Source organism: Phoca vitulina, unplaced genomic scaffold (genome assembly GCF_004348235.1).
Source record: "Phoca vitulina isolate PV1807 unplaced genomic scaffold, GSC_HSeal_1.0 scaffold5, whole genome shotgun sequence".
NCBI lineage: Eukaryota > Metazoa > Chordata > Mammalia > Carnivora > Phocidae > Phoca > Phoca vitulina.
Genome location: NW_022589708.1, coordinates 29,667,560 through 29,685,879, shown reverse-complemented (window position 1 = coordinate 29,685,879; position 18,320 = coordinate 29,667,560). Strand labels below are relative to the sequence as shown.

General features: G+C 37.0%; 1 protein-coding gene across 1 annotated transcript in view; it reads left to right on the top strand.

The window, feature by feature from the left end:
* Positions 1–18,320, top strand: part of SCEL (sciellin) — a 302,364-nt gene that overhangs the window by 267,854 nt on the left and 16,190 nt on the right. The window contains exons 27-32 of the mRNA XM_032402808.1: positions 132–191; positions 2,477–2,539; positions 6,537–6,596; positions 6,740–6,799; positions 6,944–7,000; positions 15,005–15,067. Of these exons, the coding sequence (XP_032258699.1) occupies positions 132–191; positions 2,477–2,539; positions 6,537–6,596; positions 6,740–6,799; positions 6,944–7,000; positions 15,005–15,067 (363 nt within the window). The remainder of the gene's footprint in view (positions 1–131; positions 192–2,476; positions 2,540–6,536; positions 6,597–6,739; positions 6,800–6,943; positions 7,001–15,004; positions 15,068–18,320) is intronic.

Here is an 18,320-nt window from a genome sequence, read left to right as displayed (position 1 = left end):
GATGATCTCTGTATTCATAAATATTTTCTAACAAAATATTTTTATAACAAAAAATGTTTCTCGGTTTTAATATTTGCAGCCACATGATGTAAATCAACCACTGACCTGATCATTTCTTCCATGTTTTAAAGGGGCCAAAGTCTTGACAGCCTCATCAAAGTGTCTCCTGAAACAAACAGAACTAACCAAAGGTGAGGTTCATGGAACTCTTCTGTTTTTTTCTATTTAACTTAAAAAAAAAATGTAATTCATTGTTCTACCATCGAGACAACCAGTGATGGGACGCAAAACCAACAGCTTTGTGTCATAAACCTAGTGTTCAAGTCCTTGCTCAGGGCTCCCGGGCTGTGGGCTTTAATGGAGGATAAAGAATTTCTTAAAATATCTCTTATCAGTATGGGGTTTGTGTTCCATGCTTGGGATTTCAACGTAATTCTATTTCAGCATAATAGTTCAACATAATAGGATGCAATAATTTACATGAAAGGATACGTACATGATAAAATTAGTTTACAAGTTAATTCTAAAGATTCCTTAAGTGATACAAACCTTTCTGGCCTTTTTCCCTTCAGGATATATAACATAGTGCCCAATGATAATGTATATCAAATTAGGCAACTTGTTTAGGCCTTTGGGGTTAGTGCTGGTATGAGAGCCCATTGCGTGGTAATAGAAATGTCTCTTTAGAGCTATGATTGCTTATTTGGGTGTTTAGAATAAAAGCAATTTATGTAAATCAAAAGTCTTCCTTATTCTGATTTAGCCTTGCATGAAGTGCGATTCTGAAGTGATTTGATTAATACCTTAGAGTAGCCTCAATGTTACACATTCACGTTATGTATATTACCTGTATACCTTGGAATCAGGAAATACTCTGTTTTTTAAAAGTCCCAGGTTTTGTTGTTTTGTTTGCTTGCTTTTGTTTTTGTTATTTTTTGGAGGGGAGAGAAGCAAGGAATACCTGGAAATGACAAACAATTTTATATTTTTCTCTTGTTTGTTACAACCTCCCAAAATATCCTAAATGCTAATTCTACTACAAAATGTGATATGGAGAATAAAAAGCTTAAGAGCAATTTAAATTTGAGGTTGTCTTGAAAGAAACAAGAATAAAACTAAATTAAATTCTCATATATACATAATTGTATAAGATATGAATTCATAGCCATCTGCTTTTACATAGGGCTAAAAAGAATTCAAGTAATGATGAAGGTTTTTTTTTAAAGATTTTATTTATTTGTTTGTCAGAGAGAGAGAGAGAGAGTGAGCGAGCACAAGCAGGGGGAGCAGCAGGCAGAGGGAGAAGCAGGCTCTCCGCTGAGCAGGGAACCCGATGCAGGGCTGGATCCCAGCACCCTGGGATCATGACCTAAGCTGAAGGCAGATGCTTAACTGACTGAGCCACCTAGGCATCCCTGACGAAGTTTTAAGTTAGCAATAATTTCTTAATGTAATATTAAAGTTGAAAAAAATGTACAGATTATTATTGATTTTAATTTATTTTACCAACTGTTGCAACTTGCATCATTTTTTTAGGATCCAAACACATTCCCTCAGCAAACACAAGGTAGATTTATCAAGATTATTGAAGACTCCTGAGCAAGTCTCCAATTTCTGCCAAAAAATAAGACTAATCATTTGGCTAAGGGCATTCTGAAAGGGGACATGAAAAAAATGAGAACAAATTGATTTGTTGATGTGTAGTGATGCTGGATAGACTCTTCTTTTTTCATTGTTTCAATTTATTTCATTACAATATTGAAGCGAATTCTGTATAATTACTACTTGAGAAATCCATTTTGATACAATCATAGCATAACTAGGTCATTACTGTAAATTTATAGTTAATCGTTAGTTCATAAAACTGAATAAAACAAAGAATATTGACTTTCTACTCCTTCACAAACCCAAGGATTAGTTTTTAAATGACTCGAGAAAATTGGTGGCATAGCATTCTTATACTTGACCATAATATTTTCGCATGACATTGAATATATTTCTGTCTTCTTGAGTAGTTAAGACTCATTATATCTGGGGTCAAAGGTCAAGAAAAGCATGAGAGAGTAACTCCAAGGTACCTCTCTCAGGATTACTGTGATGATGGTAAAAAGCATGGTGCAGATATAAGGAATTACCGTGAACATAGAGGGAGGATGATAGTGGGAAGGAGCGTGAGGGTCCAGTTGCTATGGTTCCGAACCTGGTTCATCCTCTGTTATTTCTTCCTACCTGCCCCCAAAGAGAGGCTTAACTTCCATGAAGCTCTATTTCTTATTTGTAAGGGGAGGATGGTAATATCTACCTCAGTAGGTTGTTTTGAGGATTTTTAAAAACTTTGTAAAGTAGAAACTTGGTAAACATTACTTGTTATCTAGGATCCCATTGTATGATCCACATGTGTCAAAAGAAAAAAATGTCAGCCATAAAATTTGCAGAGTTCCAGCTGAATTTGAACTTTTATTTTATTTCATTTTAGCAGGAAAGAAGGTCTTGATGAACTTATTAATGTGCGCCCCAAAGCTGTCAAAAACATGGCTGGGTAAGAGAAAGATGTTATTTGTTCTGTTTTGTTTTTTTCCTCTTTAAGTACAATACAAACATAAATGGTTTACAGTCATTCTGTGGGCAAACTGAATATAGGTCTTGAAAAGCCGTCACAATTTTTATATGTTCCCGGAAATAAATGTCTATCTGTTACTAGCAAGAAAGAGCGATAGCTGGAGAAAATAATTCGGTAGTGACTTCACTTCTTTTGGCCTCAAGTAAAGCAATTGAAGGGAGTGACTGGCGTAGGAACATAGCTGGTCTATGTGCTATATTTGTTTTTTCTTTGTAGTATTGATGTTAATACCTTTTCTCTGGAACTGATGAAAATGTATTAATAATAGTTAGTTTTTAAAAAGACCTAGAATGCTTTATTAGATTCATCATCAGCAATACCATGTACTTCATTTTTAAAGAGTGTTCTCTGGTAGTCAGTGGAAATTTTATGAGGTATATTGTTTCTTAGATGGTTTGATGCTCCCAGCAAAGTTAGGGACCTAAAATTTGTTATTTCTTTAGGTAGTATCTGTAAGATGATAAAACTCACCTTTGCCTCTGGTTATATGAGGATTTTTATACTGTTACACACTACTCCCATTTATATGGGAATTATATATGTTATATATAAGGTATTATACACACACACACACACACACACATATCTCTTAAGAATGTTCTCATGATTTCCCTTATTGAATTTAGTTGGTACATATAAAAGTGCAAAATCTTAGAGATGAAGGAAGGAACCTGAGAGAACTCCCAGACCTGTTAGTTTGAATAATTTTGAAAACCACTGTTCCAGTCAAACCTATTCCATTTCCAGAAGAGGAAACAGACTCACAAAGATTGAGTGATCTGACCAGGATCACAGAGAAAACTGGTAGAAGACTGGTAGTAGTTCTTGATCTGCTAGGCAGTGAATAATTACTGAGCACCTACTGGGTTTGAAGCTCACAACCAGGTATCATTAGTTGCACATTAGGTATAATTATAGGCCATGGAGACCAAAAAGAGAATTCAGTAGACATACTCAATCTTATTAACAGCAGGCAATTATCATAGATTAAAGCTAATTATGTACTGGGGGCACAGAGATGTTACTCCAAGAGAATAATAGGTTGTCAATTTAATATATTACATTTTGGAACACTCATGTTCTGCTTGCTGAATGTAGAATGCATTGTCAGGACATTGCATTTAAAAAGAAAAAGAGACATTGACTAGCTAATTTAATAAACATGACAGGCAATCAAGTTCATATTCATAGATTCCTAGGAGTAGAAGATGTTAGGGATAGGCAGATTCTTAGAAATGGTCCAGTCTCCTCATTTTACAGATGAGAATGTTGAGGCCAGGGGCAAAAATCTCATAGTCTCCTGTGACTTTTTCTAACTCCCAGACCAACTCCTGTTCTTGAAATCACAGCACACGAACTTTGATCTTAAATGAAAGTTATCTTGATGTCGTCTTTGGAAAAATAGCCTTTTAGGTCCTCTGTTCATTTTTAGTAAGATTATTACTTTGTATGGTGACAGATGGTAACTACACTTATTGTGGCGAGCATTTCATAATGTACAGAATTGTCAAATCACTGTTGTATACCTGAAACTAATATGTCAATTATACTTCAATAAAAAAAAATTTAAAAAAATAAAAGTAAATGAAAGTTAATTAAGTACCTCCAGAAATAGTGGAGGCTTATAAAGCTAGGATTGTTGCTTTTGCCATGGAACAGCCAGGAAGTGTCCTTTACTGCTCCACAGGGTCCCTTGAAATATGACTTCATAGATGACAATGGCACAAATGTGCAAATGACTGCAAAACTGTATAGCTCTTCAACTACATGGAGGTAATAATAGCTAAATATTCTAATACATCTCTTTCCTACATCCTTAAAGCAAAAACAAATGAAAGCAGTCACTTGAGTAGGAAGAGTTACATTTTTCCTGGATAAACTTTAGATATAAGATTCCTGTGTGTGCAGGGATCCATGGCCTAAAAAAAAGGTGTATAAATTTGTTAGTTTCAATTCATTGAGATAAACTGCATGATGCTATCAATCAAGGCAATTCAGAACTGATACCAAGATCCTTGTTTTGTTAAAAACACCGTGCTGTCTTTTTAGGAGTAGTGGTAGAATATAGCATACATTTCTATATTTTCTAAGCTAGGATTTCTCGAACTGTGGGTCAAAACCCATTAAAGGGTCTTGTAATTAACGTAGTGAGTGGCAATCAGTATTTTTCCCAATTAAATAAAATTAATTAGAATGGAAAATATGAGAGTTCTTATGTAGTAAGGTATTATTTAATGAAATTTGTGTTTGCTTATGTCTGTCTGTCTGAAAAGAGAGTATTGGGCTGTGATACAAAATGTATTTCTTAATGGGCTTTATGAAACAGTAATTTGAATATCACTGTTCTAGGCTATTGGATAAATCAGATTTTCTGTGCTCATCAGAACAGTGAAAAATGCAAGTTCTCATGGTTGTGTGTGCAGCTTACTCTAATTATGCTGGTACACAAATATTATATGTAGTTACACTAAGAAATATTGTGATTAATTTATACGTTAAAAGACTGTGGCCTTTGAATTTATTATCTCCTCTACAAAGTTTTATTCTTTGTATTTTTCCTCTAATATGTAAAATTAACCTCACTTTAATTTAATTTAATTTAATTTTATTTTATTTTATTTTAATTCCAGTGTAGTTAACATACAGTCTTACATTAGTTTAAAGTGTACAATAACCTCACTTTAGAGATTATTGTCTTTTAGGCACAGCTGAGCTTTATAACAGATTTGCAATCAGTTCATGCAAGGAAATTATATTTTGGATAGCTGTCATATGTTAATCATTCCTTTAATAGTATTGGAGACATCAATTGATTATCTTTAATTGCGAATACTATTATTGGAGATAATTCAAAACAGTGAAAATTCAATTAGCGGCTTTCTGTCTACCATGAAAATCTGAGAATGATGATGGAAAGAAGGAACTGAGTGAAGCCAGAAGCTGGGAAGCACATTCTATGGGATTAGGACTGGGGGAGGGAAATGCAGACCTTTTCTTAGAACTTTTTGGTGATGAAGCTCTAAATGGCTCCCCTTCAGTCCTTAACCTTGTTTCAATCTTTTTGACAGGCAAAATGTCTCTTACTTTTCTATAAGGAAAAAGGACTGCTGTTGGGGTGTAGGGAAGACAGGCAGGTTGTTGTCCAAGATGGTACTGAAAAGCAGGTGTTCTCAGTCCTGCAATTTCTTGCCATGACAGACTATCTTATTTCTCTGAATAAATATTAAAAAGGGGTTTAAAGGAGCACTTTGAAGAATCATCACTTGCTAGCCCTTAAAACAAGGTATTACACTGAGGCAGTGAATGGCAGCAAACTATGTGGGAAGAAATACTGTTTGTGACTGAGAAAAGAAACTGGTGGGGCTTCCAATAGGAAGTCTTCAGAGTCTGTAAGTCATTTGACCATGAACAGCTGCGTTTAATTCAGCTTTTTATTTATTGTAAAGGAAAGAAAAGTCACCAATTTAATGGATTGCTGGAATTCTCCATGCCAAGCCTTAGGCTAAGTATAATTCCAATTTTAGAGCTTATTAAAAAAAATATCTTCAGTTGGTGAATATGATCTTAAAAATAACAAGGAAAAGGACATGAAAATCAGAGTGTATGTCCATAATGTTAAAACACTGCAGAGTGCAAAGTTGTTAATCACCAGACGTTTGCTGTGAACGCCTGCCGGTGTGCCCCCGTGGATGTGCTCTGGCTTTGAAGTATGTTAAGTCAGAGCAGCTTCTCTTCCAATCCAGCAAAATATGTCCCCCCTAAAGCTAGGAAACTTATTTCAAGGCTGTGCTGTGCCCAACCAGTATGTATCATACTAAGTGATAAGGTAGCTAATCCTTTCTTCTAATTCCAACCAACTTGAACCTGCATTATCTCTAACACAAGCTGCTTTAATTTTTTTTTTTTTCACTTAAAGAAATCAAGATCTTGATAAGCTCATCAGAGTGAATCCTGAAACTCTCACCAACAACCAGAGGTAATAGAACTATATTCATTTTTGTGCTTTGGTCAGGGAGAACGTTTTGTCTTATTATTATTTCAAGCAGATTTGTAACCTGAATCCTCCTGCCAAAAGAACTTTATCATTAACCTGCTCTTCTTTTATTTTTCTATTTAAAGAAACCAGGATCTGGATAACCTCATCAAAGTGAATCCTGCAGTGACCAGAAGCAGTCAGGGGTAATCAGATAAAAGCAGTCATTTTATGTTTTCATCTGCCTGTCGCCCCTGGGTGGAGTGGATTTATAATGTCGCTTTATTGACCTAGCCCAACCAAAAACCTATCCCTAATCTGAACTTTTTTTTCCCTCCTCTTTTGAACAGTGAAGGCTTGGACAATCTCGTTAAAGTGAAATCTTCAGCTCTCAGAAACCCTGAGCGGTAAATGACTTTGCCTAACTATCTTGATGTGGTCTCAAGGTTCTAGTTAGGAATTTTGTTTCCTTCTCTCTCAAAGAAGCCTTTTCTTCTTCTTTAGTGTTCAAACGAAGACGCAAGTATAACTCACGGGTCTCCTGTCAGCAAGGAAACATGTTGCATTCTTCTGGAATCAACAACCAAAGCACTACTGACTCAGTTCTGTACTTTTTATTTGCAGTAAGACAACTTAGTGTTCATTGTCTGTAACAAATGGAGTGTCAGGGCTGACATGAAAACTGAGTGCAATCAAATAAGAAGAAAAAGTATCTCAAGAAATTGAACCAAACTGGTGGCTTATATAGATGACTATAGAGCAGCAAAGAGGATATTTAGGGTCCTCAAAATCACAGATCCACAGCTTGTGTGGGCTCACAAAATATTACAGCTGATTTTACCCCTGAACTTCCATTTTGAGTTCTGCAAATATCTTATGATTTACTACCTTTATGTGATATCTTTTGCCTAAAGGGCTTTATTAATAAACAATAAGGTAATAATAGATAATGCACCAGAGTGCATTATATTAGCAATTCAAATTGTCCTGTTGACCTGCAATGTTATCATGATAAACATAGAGCTGAGAACCATAGTCTCAATATTCTAAGATCAAGAAAGCAAGTTAACATGTGGAGAAGTGCTACGGACCCGCTAGGAGAAAGAAGACTGTGTAGTACACTCATTGGCCCAGCTCTTATATCTCCTAGTTTGTTGTCTACATTAGTGCATGATTTTGCTGTTTCTGTTTGTATGTTTTTATCACTGTGCTGCTGGGATCTTTGGAGCAGGCGGGCACAAAGGCGCTCGAAGAGCCGTCCTACTGAGAGTAGCATTTATCAACACCTCTGGTGTGACTGGCAATTTCTATACATTTAATCCTTACAGCTACCCCATGCGAAATATATTCACACACCCTGTCTTATAGAAGAGGAAACTATAGCCCAAAGACATTCAATGACCTTATTAAGAAAGAAAACCCATCCCAGATCTAAACTGAAGCCCTTCTGATGTCACTAAATAGAAGAAAAACAAAAAATCTCTGGCTAAAACAGTTCAGACTCCCCTCTTCTTCCCACCCTTCATACTCCCCACAGTCTCTTCCCTTCTAAGGCCCCCTCCCACCCTGCAGCCAAAGGACTACAATTAGAAACATTTATTCTAGAAAATTATCACTAAAGTGACAGGGAGGGGAGAAAAGTAGTTGTTTCCTAGAGATTTCCTAATAGCTGAAATGACAACACACTTTTGCTGTCGACCCTGCCACTGAGAATTGTATGGAAATATCTTTGTTAAGTAAAACCATTTCTTTAGTGGTTTTGGTGGGGACAGATTTTTCTTTTCATTAGTAGCAGTATGAGGAGTTTCCCTACCACGTAGGAAGGGTTAGGTTTACGAACCACATGTGGAATCACTAACAGTGGTTACTGTGGCCAACTCTTCCCTCCGTGGCTGATTCCACAAAATGCACTTCTGTCTCTGTCTCTGTCTCTCTCTCTCTTTCTCTCACACACACACACGCATGTGAGCATGCACACTCACACTTTCCCCTTTTTCTCACTTTCCCTTCCTTCCCTCCTTCTCTCTGGCAAATGTGCTTTGTTGACAGAGGATGGCAACTTTTCTGCCTTTTGTTTATTAGAAGACGCTAATTTTATAAAAAGGTAGTTTGTATTTTGGCAACTTCTAAAACAATTTCTGTAGAAAGAAGACATTTTCCTTATAAGGGTGAGATTCCTAAAAAAAGGAAATTTAAAAACATTGGCCATCATGTAGCTTTCAGACAGCAGCTTGATCCATGAATCTAAACCTAGGCAGTGTCTGATTGTTCTTTAGGGGTGACACCAGATTTAATGATAATCAGCCAGGTTGTTCAAGAACTAGAGCAGAACAAACAGGAAAGCTGCTTATTTGAAAAAAGTGACTTCATTCAATTGGTTCAGCCACCTGTAATATAATGTATCTACCCTGCCCACTTGATTTTAATGGGGGATAAAGAGGGGGCATTTGAAAGGATTTCCCAGAGGAATAACAGCCACAGGCTGTTTTACATTCAATTCAATGTGACAGGAGCACTGATTATTTAATAGTAGAACAGCAGTGAATCAGAATCCTTTTTATGTGACTTTGCTGACATTTCTAGCAGCTGTATATTTAATTCACAGTTAGAGGCAGAATAAACTTTGGTCATCGATCAGAATGTAAGCAGGTGTCCCTGAGCTCCTTCTAGGAACACAACAACCTGAACAAATGCAGATGTGCACAGAATTTTCATTTATTCAGGGAGAAACTGCATGGCTTTTAGCAGTGACAGTTTCACATTTTCACGAACCAACATAAAAGGAAGACATTCAATTATCGGCAGCCCATAAACTGCTGCTCCCAATTGAAGATTGAAAAATAGCTCGTGCCACTTAGGCCTGTACAGTTAGAAAAGGCATCCTTCATCTGAAGTAGAAAAAATATTCTGAACTATTTACATTATTATACTTCCATAATTTTAAGGGCTTCCTATTGGCTAAGACATACACCTCCAAGTTCTAGTATTCCAACAAGACAAGAGGTTCTTCCTATCTTCCTGATGCAGATTGCTCATATTTCTACTCAAGAAAGAAAGCTGGGGGGAGGGGTAACCTTGACTCTTTCCAGTGCTTCATTCCCCACATAATCAGTAGGTCACTTTGGAGGCTTCTATCTCAGGAACTAAGACATTTCATCTTCCCCGATACTACCGTAACTGGATTATAATTGTCTTCTTCTTTTTTTTTTTAAGATTTTATTTATTTATTTGACAGAGAGAGACACAGCGAGAGAGGGAACACAAGCAGGGGGAGTGGGAGAGGGAGAAGCAGGCTCCCTGCTGAGCAGGGAGCCCAATGCGGGGCTCGATCCCAGGACCCTGGGACCATGACCTGAGCAGAAGGCAGACGCTTAACTACTGAACCACCCAGGAGCCCCTATAATTCCGTCTTCTAATTGGTCCCTCTGCTGCCAGTCTTGCCTCCTGTTCTTCAGTCCATCGGCCACAGTATAGAGTGACCTTCCTCAAACAGAAATCTGATCACGTCATTCTGAACAAATCTTCCTGTGGCTTTCCATTGCCATTGGACAATGACCATACTCCTTAACATGGTTTCCAAAGCCTACCTTATCCTGCCTCCACAGGCTTCCCCTCCCACCTCCCATGATGCTCCCCCTACAAGCAAACCCACTCATCTTTCATCTGTATTGCGTTGATAACTTCTACTTATCCCTTAGGTCTCAAAATAGCTGTCTCTTACTTAGCTCTAGGAGGTCCCCTGGACCCACCACATCTGCATCAGGTGCTTCTTCTGGACATTCTCAAGCTCTCTGACCCCGTCCCATAGCATTTGTCTCATGGGGGAATTATTATTTAATCATCTTTCCCCAAATGTAAGATTTTTGAGGGTAAGGATTGGGTCTGTCTTATTCACTTCTTTATTTACAATGCAGAACATAATGCCTGGCCCATATTAGGTGCTTAACAAATACTTTGTGAATCAAAGGCTAAAATCTCAAACTAATCAAGGACCTTTGATCATCCAGCTAGTAAAGTTTACTGCTTTCCAGCTCTAACATTCTGAGCCCCCAGGAGTGAAACCAGATTGAAGAAATCTGATATCTTATGACTGGTCTGCTTGCTTAAGCCAATGACTATCTCTTGCTAATGACAGAATCTCAATCAACCATGGTGAATTAGAGCCACTAAAATCCTTGGTTACATCTTATATTTAAAATACCTACATTGTCCAATTTCTCTATGGACCTGTTAATTTATTTAATAGAAAATATTTAAGACTCTCTCATTGAAAAGAACTATAAAGATATACAAATCTGGGCCCATTTTGCCATGTCAACAGAGCTGAAGAATTATACCAGTATTCTGTACTTTCAGAGAGCCAAATATTCCTTCTGAACTAAAGCTTAATGCCTAAGATTTAGTTCTTGGCACAAAAGAAGTGCCATAGTAAACTTTTTATATGGAGGCTCTTAATTTTGCAAATGTGTTTGATACTCTACAAAAGCAATTTAAGTAAGCTGTAGAGAGAGAAACATATTGCAGCTTTTAATAAATACCTCCCACACTCTCATGAGAGAGGAAGAGCAATGGTGAGTGAGCTGTTAACTTTCTCTCATGCAGCACTTATCTTGAGAAAAGTTACATAATAGCAGACATAGTAATACCTATTTTTTTTTCTTAATCTGCTCTGTAAGGGAGTGTTATATTCCTTAATGGGACAGTGGAAAATAAATTACATTTATTGGCTTATATTGTATATTTATTGGCTTAAATTACATTTATTGGCTTATTGGATAAATAGCTTATATTCAAAAGTTGTGCTATGACTCTACATAACAGATGACTCATTCCCCCTTCCCCAAATTTTGAAATCTACATTTAAAAAAGCATTTTTGGTCGCAAAGGTTAAAATTTCTTTTTACCATTTCTCACTGTGTCCACGGAGAACTTTCCTTGGAGCTAATTCCAACTACTCATAAATGTACACAGGTCTTCCTTCCACTGCAACTGCCATGGAAAGGGTTTGGAATCAAGCCTTTGCTCCACCCTGCTGCATGGAGCTGGGCTTCTAGAAAAATCTACATGTCACACTTTGGCTCAAGGTGTTTCATTTTCCGCCACAGTGTAGAAGACATGATGTAATAGATGTGCTCATAATAAAGAGTGAAAATTTATTTTTATATCCTTCAACTTGGGAAATTTATGGGCAATCTGAACTTCTTTTATTGGATCTTCAGATCTAGCTGATGACATCAATCAGGGTGAACAACCAAAGCAAATATACATGTTGTGCTCTTCATAATCTGGAACTTTTCATTTTGCTTTAAATATTAGTATAGATTATTCAGAATAAAATCTTATAATCCACTCTATCAAACTTGATATGTGATACTGTTTAATAAAAACACCAAAAATTCTAAAAAACCACTAATAATACGGCTTAGCCGATGATTCATAGTTCTATCACGTTGGGGGTATGTTCCTTTGAAGGCATGTATAGGTTCCAACTTTGAGTTACCTACTTGTAATTACTGGATTTGTTAGATTCGGGCTTCTTCTTCTTCCTCAGGCCAAAACTCATTCCTGTTCTCCCTCATGATAGCTGGGATCCAAAAAGGCTTGGGTCCCGAGGCAAGGGTGGGAGGACATGCAAAGATCCAGTATGTGCAGCAGCCAGGATCGAATGGAAGGTACCAGCAGAAGTGAGGCGGTGCAGGACCAGACTCACAAACTAAATGCAATTGTGCTGTGAGGGCAGAAGCAGATCTCTATTAGTTTTCTAGGGCTGTCATAACACATACCACAGACTGAATGGCTTAAAATAGAAATTTATTTTCTCACAGTGCTAGAGGCTGGAAGCCCAAGAATAAGATGTCTATAAGGTTGGGTCCTTCTGAAGATCGAGAAAGAAGAATCTATTCCAAGGTTTCTCTCCTTGGCTTGTAGAGGGTTGCCTTCACCCTGTATCTTCACATTGTCTTACATCTGTGTGTGTCTTCATCCAAATTTCCTCTTCTTGTAAAGATACCAGTCATACTGGAGTAGGGCCCACCCCAATGACCACATTTGAACTTGATGACCTGTGTGAAGACCCTATCTCTAAATCAGGTCTCATTCTGACCGTACTAGCATTAGGACTTCAACATATGAATTTGGTGGGGGAACACCATTTGACCCATAACAACATCCCAGAACAAGGAAACAAAGCCAGAGTTGAGAGCTGTATAAAAAAAGAAATATATGTAATTCAGGGGTGAAGTAAGGCAGGCTCTGGGTGACTGACACCAAGGGAGACGAAATATCCATCACTGCCTTTACTGATCTTTTTCTACAAGGTCATGGTGCACACTGTGTGCCTAGATGTGGGTAGAGCTGACTGCCTTAAGGGTTCAGGGTCTAATGTCTTCCCCTTTAATATGTTTTCCCAGAGCTAGGTAAGGTGGTTAAAGATTTCCCCTGGAGATGTAGAAAAAGAGAATTTAAACTTAATTTCCCAAATATGTTTGGAGCAGCTTCTATGTACAAGGTCATGTGAGGCCATGGTAATGAGACTCTGCTCTCAAGTTGTAGTGAAAACCACCAGTGTCCTTAAATAATGGCACTCAGTTCATCCTAGGTTAACAGTAGAAGGAGAATCATTTGCTGGGACAAAATTTTAATTCCCCCGAGATTCACAGTTCTGGTGATCTCTCACTATTTACTACTGCCAACCATCCTAGGAAACTGGATTATGTAACATCATGATACATCTCTTCATTTTATTTCATTATCCCCGAGTATTTAGTAAAGTATTATTTTAAAATGATGAAAGGAGGATGACTTAATGCCAGGTTATTAAAATAGTACAGTGGCCCCTGCAGCCAAGAAGGTAGCTCTAATAATTAGCGAAGGACCATCAGGGGTTCAGCAAAAGCCTTCTGTCTCCATTTCTAAATTTGAACGATGTGATCTGGGAGGTTTCCTTACATAGTTCTAGCATTTATGTCGTTGAGGGAGTCAGTTCTGAATTTTACATCATCCAGCCTACAGAATCAAATGATTGCTACACTTCTGAGCTACTTCTGAAATCTTGTGCTTTTGACATGTATTAATTAGCATATTTTCCTGACTATAACTCACATTAAAAAATAATCTAATTTCTACATTTTCAAAATTATGCAGCTAGTTTTTTAAATGTGAAGTTTAAGTGTGGCTATGGAATGCTGCCTAATTTGCAGATTTACCAATTATTGATGGTTTGGATGTTATATAAAAAGAGTATTAAGCCTTGTTATACTACAAGAACTTTTTAATAGTATTTTTCATCCTTATCAATATTAATTTCATGAGTAGGAGTCCATACTCTGATTCCATGTATAAAAACCTTATTTAAATCTACTATTCACAATCACGAGAAGGGAGATTTATGAAAACTAGAGCTAATTCCCAAGGTGAAAAAAATTAGAGCAGAAATAAAAATGAAAAGGTAGTCCATCAAAATATTGGAATCAATAGTGCCTACTGCTGTGTCACTGAACTTCTAGTAATTATCATTTACTTAATGCTTATTCAGTTCACGCATGACTGGGGGCATTGTGCCATGAATTTTATTTACATTAGCTCATTCATCCTCACCGCAACCTTATGAAATTAAATATGATTAGTCTAGTTTACAAAAGGAAGATTAGGAAGGTTGATTAACAAGGAAATAGGGAAAGAGATGACTTCATTGTTTTGACTCCTAAACAAGGCTCCCAATTAATCGGGTTCATGACAAAGGCTTTTCTAAACTCATGGGGAAAAAAAATCAAGAACCACCAGTGTTATAACCAAATATGTAAGTAACTAATGTATGAATAACATACCAGGGGATATTGTATATCATGAAAGTGTATCTAATCATTACTGCAGCTCTATTCAAGAATCTAATTGTCCCATTTATCCTCCACATTATGAATTGTTTACTCAAATTTTGGGTTTCGTGTTTCTGTGATCTACAAAGCTGGAATGAAGTCTCTAATTAAATATCCAAGAATTGATTTCAGATGGGCAGGTGGCTTGGCCTCAAATCTTGACTCTTTAACAAATTAGTTAATTGACCTTGGAAAATTCACTTAGCCTTCCTGAGCCCTAGATGCTGTCCTACAGGATTTTGTGAGATCTGAATGAAATCATCCATGTGAAAATACATAGTTAGTACTTTGTGACACAAAGTTAGTAATCATTAAATGTTAACTGAATGGGACTATAAATCGGTTGTTTATTTTCAGATTTCTTAAAACTTATAAAACATTAGTTCTTTCTCTCTCACACATAATCCACACTCTTATATTTGAGTTGTATAGGTCAATTAGCTCAATGTCAGATTTCCAATGTCCCGTATAATATATATATTATATTTATACATATTTATATTATACATATTAATTATATATATTTTTCTCCTATAGAGACCAAGACCTGAAAAATGTAATTGAAGTAAATTCTAATGTGCCTAAAAACAAAAATGGAAGGTAAGACTTATTATAATTTACTTTTATGTTATCAGTCCCATATAAGCCTACATAAATTATATAACCTTAGAAGATTTGCTGAGGAGTTGAATTGTATTATGGTATAGATATAAATACTACTGAAATACAAAAATCAATATACAGGGTACTTAATAGCTGATATGGAAAAAAGTGAACAAAATTCAAATTTTGTTGGAATTTTGGACAAAGGGGCTTCTATTCAATTGCTTCGTGTAAAAGGCATCATGGAAATTCAAAGCTCTGCACTTGGGCTGTGAAAATTTATTTTTACTTATTGTTGCTTGGTAGTTCTTCAGTGGTGCAGAAAGCACTCTGGGACTTTCTTCCTTGGATACCTAGTTCTAAAAGAATGCACAAATTCATCACAGCTGTAAGACAGGACCTAGTTTTGAAATTTCTTTACACCACAGAGTATAATAGCATTAAAACTGTTGTACTTTGTTTTTTTGTTTGTTTGTTTGTTTGTTTGTTTACAAGGAAAGTATAGCTTATAGAAGCTATACTTCATTGTTGTTACAGACTGTTTAAGAAAGCATGTTTTGCAATCCCCCCTCCCCACATACGGGAGACCCAAAACCAATAGGTTCCTATTTTTTACCTTCGTAAGGTGCAGTTGTCTTTTCTATTAATTTTTTTTATGCAAAGAAATGATATTGTCAACATTGTGTGTGGAGAGTGGAAAAGCAGGAAGAGATCTGGGTCACTTCTTCCCCATAAGGTCTACAAAAGATTGGCATCTAATGGGTAGTTTCTTTCTGTTCCCTTAATTCCTTAAATCATCTTCTGCCTTCTCTTCTTATATCACAAAAAGCCTTTGATAAAATGAGGGAGGGTAAATTTTCAATAGGATCTGTTTATCTTAGAAAAACATCCACTACTTTGGGAATAGGACCGGGCTTACAGTTAATCAGTCTTCCAGATAATTCAAGTATTATTTGGAAGTGATCAAGGTAAAAAAATTTTCAAGTCAATGATCATGTATGATTAAGGAACTTCTCATTTAATATGATTTGACAGATGTTCCAATTTCAGTATGGCTTTTTCATGAAATGGGTTTTATTGGAAGGATTAATGAAGAAATGAAATTTTATGGAAATTCAAGAGCAGGAATGGTAGCCTGGCCAGGCCTCATAGAGGCCTGAACTGGAAGGTTGTTCCTTCTTGGCCAGAGAACATTCCATCAGGAATCCGTGAACATTAACCCTGGTTCTTTGTCATTACTATAACTCAGCTACTCCCTGAATTTTGGCTCCTCCCCATTTTCCTCCCACTCTTCCTTCTGCCTGTTGGCCTCCTTATTCTCTACTCTATATCTCTTTGATAACCAAGATTCTTTACTGCCTCCCAGTTTCTGCCTCCTCATACTTGGAGTTTACTCTAGCTTTCTGTGGTCTGTCTGGCTTTCTAAAGCAAGGCAGTGTGGGTGTGGCCATCTGCATTGAAGATGGTGTGTAGATGGAAAACACCATGGTTGACAATAAGGTTCACACAGTCTCCTTCTCCTTCCTGCAATTTCATCTGTGTCTCCTGCCTGACATAATCCAACGATGACGGAAACATGCGCAAACACCCACTCTCTCCCCAGGGAGACAGGAATCAGCACATTCGGTGACTACGTCTCGAGGCCTTAACTACCACCACTGCAAGACTGTTGATCCCTGAGTTCTGTTTTCAGGTGGTGTTTATTCTCCTTCAGTTCTATCACAATCCTGTAGATGTACGATTTCCCATGGTTCTGCTATCTAAAAATTAAATGGAAAATGTCACCACCACCCTGGCACTGACACAGCAATCATAATAAAAATTTTCACCTGGAAAAGAGTGGAAAGAAGAAATCTCTGGGCCCAACTTTTGTGCCCATGGATTCTGGCTGCAAAAAGGACTGTCAAAATGGGTCAATGGGTAAATCTGGAACAGAAAGAAAATAGAGAAAATTCACAGAGAGTAAGACTTGACCAAGTGCGGAAGGTTAGTAAGTTAGAGAGGTGGGATGAACCTATGTGTTCTGGCGGCAAATCCTCTCTTATTTTTTTACAGTAGAGTACTTTTTTTTTTTTAAGATTTTATTTATTTAATTGACAGAGAGAGACACAGCGAGAGAGAGAACACAAGCAGGGGGAGTGGGAGAGGGAAAAGCAGGCCTCCCACGGAGCAGGGAGCCCGATGCGGGGCTCAATCCCAGGACCCCGGGATCACAACCCAAGCGGAAGGCAGACGCTTAACGATTGAGCCACCCAGGCGCCCCAACAGTAGAGTACTTTTTTAAAAAATACTTAAAATTTGAAATTTGTATAAGAGCTTAAGACCTTGACATTTTATAGAAGTAAACCCTAACACATATGATACAAAATAGTGGGCTCTTAATAAGATTTTATTCTTTTTGCAAAAGAGATTTATAAAGTTTGCAGGGGTATAGATATTTATCAGTTGAAATTGTTTTATGGTTTTTAACGTCAGGCTGCTAAGGCTAGGTTAGTAAGATGATGGAAATCCAAGTAAGAGTCCTGGACCAATCTGCTAAACTGAAACTTGATTCACTTTATGAACGCATTCACTTTGTACAGTAATTGGATATCCAAGTAAATATATGTTCCTAATCAGTATATTCATGCGGTTGTGCAACCATCACTACAATCCGTTTTAGAACATATTTATCACCTCAAAAAGGAACCCCATACCATTAGCAGTCACACATCATTTTCTCCCCAACCCCTCGTCCTAGGCGACTGCTAATCTACTTTCTGTCTCTATGAATTGCCTATACTGAACATTTCATATAAATGGAATCATACAATATGTGGTCCTTTATGACTGGCTTCTTTCACTTCGTGTAAGGTTTTCAAGATTCATCCATATTATATCATGTATCAGTATTTTATTTCTTTTTATTCCCAAATAGTATTTTTTCCATTGTATGGCTAAACAGCATTTTGTTCATTCATTAATTGATGGGCGTTTGACTTGTTTTTGACTTTTGGATTGTATTTATTGTGAACAATGCTGTATATATAACTTTTTATTTGAGATATGTTTTCATTTCTCTTGGGCATATACCTAGGAGTAGAATTCCTGGATTGTGTAGTAACTCTACGTTTAACCATCTAAGGAACCACCAGACTGTTTTTCAGATCAGCTGTACCATTTTATACTTTGGCAATGTATGAGGGTTGCAGATAGGTAAATTTTCAAGGTGAATTTCTACTGCAGGAAACATTTTCTCAAGAGTAATTCC